We start from the raw sequence: 7,500 nt of genomic DNA on the forward strand, positions 1-7,500 counted from the left end.
GAAATTAAAGTTAGTCTTTAAGACAAAGAAATGTAGCCCCATTCAGGTTGACCTTAAACACACAGCCTTCCTCGAGAGTTAACAAGTACTAAACTAATGCTGTAATCAATCCATTTGGATGGTACGCCGGTACGTGCAAGTTGTAAGTTGCAAATCTCCCAGCTTTCCTGCTGCATTTCTCTGAGGCACGCCCGCTTTTGGTCGTAGTATCTCGTCGCTTTGAAAGTAGAGCGAGTTCAGTGAGGCCGAACGTACTACTCGTCAACAAAAATGGCTGCGCCCTTAAAGAGATTTATTTTGTTTGTATTTGTATCACATTGGACATTTAAATGTAGATTTTAAATGCTTTTACACAATTGATTACATTGCTACTTTATGCCGGTCACCAATTTATGTATTGCAAAGTCTTGCTGTGCGTGCAATACAATGTAAAGTTGTGTTGTTTGTTTTCAAGCTGGTTTGCTAAGAGACAAATGTAGCTAACAATAACAATGACTAGCCAATGAGAAACGGGAAAGCTACTACAACCAAAAGGGGACGTGCCTCTGCAAATGCCGCAAGAAATCTGGGAGATTTGCAACTTACGACTTGCACGTACCGACGTACTTCCAAATGGATTGCAGCATAACTTTTACGCTGACTTAGTTTTCTCCCTCATAAACCAAACCAGGCCTCTGTATAAATCCCATCTCAGACGCAAGACCCCGTTCGTGGACGCGACTATAAAAGCGTGCTCGAGACTCATGGGGTCACGCGGTTTAGAGGATAACGCTAACATGGAACTCTTCTTCTGTCGCGCTCCGCCCCGAGTTATCCATAACAGACGAGACGTCCGGAATGCTGCGCCAGGGTGGGACAGGACGCCGCCATTTTGTTTTTCATCGTGTTGTCTGTTTTCTGGTCGGTCGCGAGAGTGTTTATTAAACACGTCGGAGCGCAAGGCGCAGAGGTTGTGATCACACGTTTATTGGAGCATCTCTTCAAACAAGTTTTTCGGAGAAAGAGTGTGTGCTTTATTTCTGCCTGATGATGATGTCAAAGCTTCGGCATCTGGCTGTGTGTGTGTGTGTGTGTGTGAGTGTGTTTCGTGTGTATGTCTGTGTGTGACTTTGTGCATGCAAGTGTTTGGAAGCGCGTGTGTGTGTGGGTGTGTGCGTGTGTTTCTGTTTGTGTGTGTGTGTGTGTGTGTGTGTTTGACTTTGTGCATGCAAGTGTTGGGAAGCGCGCAAGTGTTTGTGTGTTTGTGTGTGTGTGCGCGCCTGTGTGCCTGTGTGTGTGCCTGCGTGCCTGGTTGTGTGATGCACAGACTCGGGGCGCATTCCAAAGGCTGTGAATCGTTCAATTCCCCACCTATTTCAAAAAACAATATTCATTTTTCCTTTGACACAAACTGCTAAAAGTGCATTTTTGCCATCAGTGACAAACGGTCACATTAAATATTACATTTATTGAGGTGTTGCTTCTTCTGGACTTTTAGAAGAAGCAATACTAGGTTGGAATAGCATGACATCCCTGGTGTGGAAACGAGATTGTATCTCCTACGGCCTTTTGAGTAAATGTTCCCCCTCACCTCCTCTGTGAACCGGCTGTAAACTCTGACTGGGACCCTTCTCCCAACAGCTTTTTCTGGGTCGTTTTCTGGCCCTGGTATTAATAGGAAGGCGACCAGGACTTTGTCAACAAAAACAGGCCGCGCCAAATTCAACAGTGGAAAAAACACACCAAACACTGAAGCCAGTGTCACAAACACACACCTTACCACGCAGACGCATACATGCTGCATTCAGCCACTCATTCCCTACACGTCTCTAGACCTTCAGGGTTACAGTCAATGGTGAATGGGTGAATGAGAGAGAGAGAGAGAGAGAGAGGATAGGGGGTAGTTAACAGCGTATAATGTAGTGATGTGTACACACGCCTTGGCGGTTTCGTTTGTGCAAGCGTCCAAACCACAAGTGTGTTCATGTGTGACTCAACTGAAGCCAGTGACTTTATCACCCAAATAGTTGTTCTACCGCTTCGAAACGTGTCTGTTGGCATATAGGGTTAGAGGACTACCTATTCCTGCATCTTTGACCATTCATTTTAACAGCATTCAAAGTCTTCGACCAAGTCTCGTTTCCTTTAATTGTACTTTGCATATCTCCAAGTGTATATCCATCTTTGCATCAAAACTGCACACTTATTGTATGTCCTGGCGCTTAGTGTATGCACCTATTGTATCCACCAGAGAGAGAGAGAGAGAGAGAGAAAGAGAGACAGACGCAACAACTGACACACAACGACTGACACACAACAATGACTGACACACAACAACGACTGGCACACAACAATGACTGACACACAACAATGACTGACGCACACCACGACTGACACACAACAATGACTGAAACACCACCAGCGCATCTCGGACTGATCATCATCAGTCTGAGAGAGAGAGAGAGAGAGAGAGAGAGAGAGAGAGAGAGAGAAAACAAATCAATGGGATGGAGATAAATGGCTATATATATATATATATATATATATATATATATATAGCTTTATATCTATATATAAGATACATTGTATTTACATTATATAGATATATTGTTTCTATATATTGTCAGCTGACCATGACAAAGTCATGGTCAGCAGATTTTCCCAGAGAAGAAAGACACTTCCTATTTTCAAAGTAGTCTCCAGCATTTTTGGCATGGTTTTACGAGGCTCTTTGATAAGGCTGGAATCCATACTATCTTTCTTTGAGACTCATTCACGCACACACACAGGCACACACGCACACACACACACACACACACACACACACACACACACAGATTGACAGAAGGGAAATAGTAGAGCATAGATCAAAAGTGTGTGTGTGCGCGCGCGCGTGCGTGTGCGTGTGTGTGTGTGTGCCTGAGAGTGTGTGCATTCACTGAAAGGGCGTTTGTTTGAGTTGATGCAGGTTCTCATAGTAAACATTCACGTCGACCTACTGTTGCATGTTTTTAACGACATCGCCATTTTCATTGGAAAGCCCCATGGTCTTATAAAAACGCGAAATGTTTTGGACGAACCTTTACCGTGACCTTTCCGATGCAAATTAAGCGTGGGTTATTGCCTGTTTTGTATACAACTCTCAAGAGACATAATACCCTGGGCTAATACAGTGTACAAATACGTACACAGCTCAAACGCATTGTTATCGTGCTTCTGGCCGGGTTTTTATTGAGTTGTCTTGGACTCGGTTCATCAGACGGGCTCGTTAAACCAATGCTGCGTCAACTCCCAGGGGCGGGGTTTTGACCCAATATTTATAGTCTTAAATGATGGCAGAATAAAAAAGTGAAGGGCAGAGACCAACAGTTTTGGTTATCGTACAAACAAAACTGCTTCCAAGTACTTTTTTTTTTAAATATCACATGTACAAACAGATATGCACACCTATTGAAGATATGATGGCGCATGCAGGTACAGGCTAATATATAAGTAAGGGAGACAGTGTTGTTAAAAAATAGAAAAATATCGTTATCAAAACATATTGATGGTAATATTCGTCAGCTTATGTATGTTGTGTTATGTTATGATGTATGTTCGTCAGCTTATGTCTTTATAAATAGGCTATATATATATATATATACTTCTTTAAAATATATATATAAATACATTACTTTTTGGATGTTCCTCTTAGTAGTATTAATAGTAGACTCTATTATATACTTTTTTTAATACTAATAATTTTCCCTCAATAAAGATTTTTTTTATTATCAATAATAGTTACTATTTTTTCATATATGACCAACACAGGTCGCCCCTCGAGCGCCCGCTCTCCAGTGCCCCGCCCCTTACCCCTCGCGCTCCCTCTCTCCCCCTCCCTCGTGTGCCTCTCCCCTCTCCTCTCCTCTCCCCTCTCTCTCCGTCTCATCTCCGCGGTCCCCGCCGCACTTCGCCACACGCAGTAGTCGTCGTCGTCGTCGTCGTCGTCGCGCGATCCCCAGTGCGCGGTAGGTATGGATCGGTGGTCACGCGCCGCTCACCGTACCGTCGTCTCCTCTCCGGTGCGCGGACGCGGACTCTCCCGCGATGACGTGAGCCCCCGACTCCTCCACACCGTCAGCTCCTCCGCGTCTCTAGCCGTGACGGTTCTCCTGGTAAACAACTAAAAGGAAGAAGAAGAGAAAGAGTGTCTGTTTTTTTTCGGATTGTTGGAGAAGTCGCGTCCCTTTTTCCCGCTGGTCCGCGGACCTTTTTGGTGCGCTTTTTTCTAAGAGGATATTTTTCTGCGTTTTTTTTCTTCTGTGAACTTCTGGTCCACATAATAAGTGGACAAGTCCGGGACGATCATGGTGGATTCCGTTTTCCTCGACCGGCACAATTCCTATCTCGTGAGTGGATCCCCCTATCATTAAAAACACTGTATGATGCACTATGATTCATAAATGTGCAACACGGTGGAGGTCGTTTGCGCATTGTTTGTGCGTGTGTGTGTGCGCGCGTGTGTGTCTGCGTGTGTGTCTGCGTGTGTGCATGCATGTTTTCTGTGACTGAATGATCAGCTATGACTGCGTATGTTTCCCATCCCTCCTAGTCAACAACGTGTTGGTAAAGCTGAACAAAAAGTTGTTTCCTCCCGATAGCGTTTGGAGAAACTCTCTCTCTCTCTCTCTCTCTCTCTCTCTCTCTCTCTCTCTCTCTCTCTCTCTCTCTCTCTCTCTCTCTCTCTTTTTGTCTTCTCACACACACACACACACACACACACACACACACACACTTGAGGCACCAAAACATCCAACTAGCATCTGAAAAAGATATGTTTTAAATGTTGACCGGTTAAACCAGACACACACACACACACACACACACACACACACACACACACACACACACACACACACACACACCTCCACCTCCTCTGATCTGTGTCCAATATGTTTCCTTTGAACCCTCCCCTAACGACTTCACATCACAGAGCCCCACCACACATTAATGTATTCTGCGCTGCATAAATCCCCCAAAGGGTGTTTGACGTTTTGACACTTGACACCGGTCACAGCCAGGCCACCATCAGGGCACAACACACCGTTATGGTTCATGCCATCGCACACAACACCGCGGTGGTGCGAAGCGGTTTCAACACTAGACCTACACAGCTATCCCCCTCGTCGCTGCTTATCGCCTGGGAAGGAAAAGCCCAAACGACTTAGCAGTGCGTTTATCGTTATCAGGGAATGATCAGAGCCGATACGCTCGGCTGTGTTCCCCGCAAAGGACGATAGGATCTTTGTGTGAAAGCGTGCAGATTAGGAAAGCAACAGGTTGCACCCGCTAACAGGTTGCAGTACACTGGAATGCAGCCATAAAAGCTCTCTCTCGCTCTCTCTCTCTCTCTCTCTCCCTGTCGTTCTCTCTCTCCCTCTCTCTCTGTCGTTCTCTCTCTCCCTCTCTCTCTCTGTCGTTCACACTCTCCCTCTCTCTCTCTCTCGCTCTCTCTCTCACACATACACATCCAGTTTTTCCCTCCTTCATCCTTTGACCACTTCATCTCTCTCTCTCTCTCTCCCTCTCTCTCTCTCTCTCTCTCTCTCTCTCTCTCTCTCTCTCTCCACCTTTTATTGGTTCCTCTCTCTCTCTGCATGCTCACCCCCGGTTCCTGCGGGACATGAATGATGGTGTTGGCCTGGCACTGCGTCTCTTACAAGTCATGTTCCTGTGGCTGCCCCATACACACCACACACACACACACACTCACACGCACATGCACGCACGCACGCACGCACGCACGCACGCACACAAACACACACAAGGCACGTTCTCTTTGGCTAGCCATTAGCAGCACGCTGTGGTGTCCCACACTTAAGTTTGTGTGGGTCTGTGCGTGCCTCTGTGTGAGTCTGTGTGTGTGTGCTTTAGTGTGTGTGTGCGGATGGTTTGATTGATGGCCAATTCCACCAAACCCACCAAACCACTCCTATAATTTAGATGTCATGTCGCCTAAAACCCAACAAAGGCTTGATTTTGGGTCGCTGTTGTCGTTGTTTTGTGTTGTTGTCGGGAGAAGCCCAGCAACTACTCTGGAGAGAAACCGTAATAATGAAAGCCATCGTGTTGTCAATTAAGATGTGTGTTCAGCGATATTTCTGTGAAGTTTGCCTTGTGTTGACTCCTTCAGTTGCACAGCAGATGGTTTCATCCTGTCTTACAGTTGTGTATTATGATGATGTTGTTATACATTGAGCTGACCCTATTGGCTGTTGGCGCATCCATCTCCTCCGTCGTTTAAAAAACACATCTTGTTTCGTTTCTGCACCAAGGTTTTTTCAAAAGTGTTAGATTCTGTGCAGCAAGCTCATGAAAGCACGCCTTGAAAAAAAAAACTTTTATTGATGGTTTGCTGTAGAATGGGAATCTGTTACCGAGGAAATCTGGCGATTCCGATGGAACGCACGCCCACTGTAATTCCTGCCTTTTGACAGTTGCTGTCGGTTTGAAAGTGTTTCATAAAGTATGGAGAGCTCCACCTGCCAAGCGACGTAATCAAAACAACATGGCTAATTTATACGAAAAGAAGCGGAAGGAAAATATAAGAAAGAATTTGGGGGCGACAGTAGCTCAGGTGGGAGAGTGGGTGGACTAGTAACCAGAAGGTTGCCAGTTCGATTCTCCGGCTCCTTCTAGCTGTGGGTCGAGGTGTTCCTAAGCAAGACACTTCCCCCTGACTGCTACTGATGAGCTGGCTGTCGCCCTGCGTGGTTGACACCGCTGTGAATGTGTGCTTGAATGGTTGTAAGTCACTTTGGTTAAAAGCGTCAGCAAAATCCTGTAAAATGTAATCTAACATTGGCAAAAAATAACCCCCTCCCCCAAAGTAATTTGATGGGGGGGTAGGAGGGATCATCCCCCCCTCTGGTTTTTACATCCGTATCCTGCTGAATAAATTTTATTTTATTTAACAAAATGATATGATTTTAAATATATTTCATTTTTTTTCATGTCTTTTTAGTTTGCATTAAAGATGCATGTTCAACTGTTCGAAATGTAGGCTAAAAGGGCCTACCATTAACCCTAGAAAAGAATAAGGCCTGTTGATTAAAAAGATATAGATATAAATATGTCCCCCCGTCTGTTTTTTTGATAAATCGCACCCTGGTCTTCCGCCTGCATGTGTAACCGACTGGGCCGGTACAGGCGTCTTTTCAACGGATGCCAGGAACCCAGTTCAGCTCCTCACAGGAATGCGCGCATCCCGGATCACAAAGAGGAGCAGACAGACCATCTCCAGCAGCAGAAGAAGAAAGAAAGAAAAAATGAGACGGACAGAAGCGAAAAAATGTGCTAATGGAGAACGGTGCCCTTTGGTTGAAAGCGCTTTCTCCCCGTCGCCCGTGTTATAAACAAACTCCAACGCCGCACTCCCTCGTCTCGGCCGTCTATGATGGATAAATAGGCCAGATTCCAGGTTGGCTCGAGCATAGTGTGTTTGTGTCTCGAGATGGAGAGGTGAAGGAGAGATGTGGCGGA

General features: G+C 45.6%; 1 protein-coding gene across 2 annotated transcripts in view; it reads left to right on the top strand.

The window, feature by feature from the left end:
* Positions 1-7,500, top strand: part of LOC307074764 (rho GTPase-activating protein 6-like) — an 86,766-nt gene that overhangs the window by 27,518 nt on the left and 51,748 nt on the right. The window contains exon 1 of one of the 2 annotated variants that reach the window (XM_079735071.1): positions 3,937-4,367. The exons of the other annotated variant lie outside the window; for it this stretch is intronic. Coding sequence (XP_079591197.1) covers positions 4,326-4,367 — 42 coding nt within the window. The 5' untranslated portion in view covers positions 3,937-4,325. Of the gene's footprint in view, positions 1-3,936; positions 4,368-7,500 lie in introns of those variants that run through there. 2 annotated transcript variants of the gene reach the window in all.

Source organism: Pollachius pollachius, assembly GCF_949987615.1.
Source record: "Pollachius pollachius genome assembly, chromosome: 4".
Classification (NCBI taxonomy): domain Eukaryota; kingdom Metazoa; phylum Chordata; class Actinopteri; order Gadiformes; family Gadidae; genus Pollachius; species Pollachius pollachius.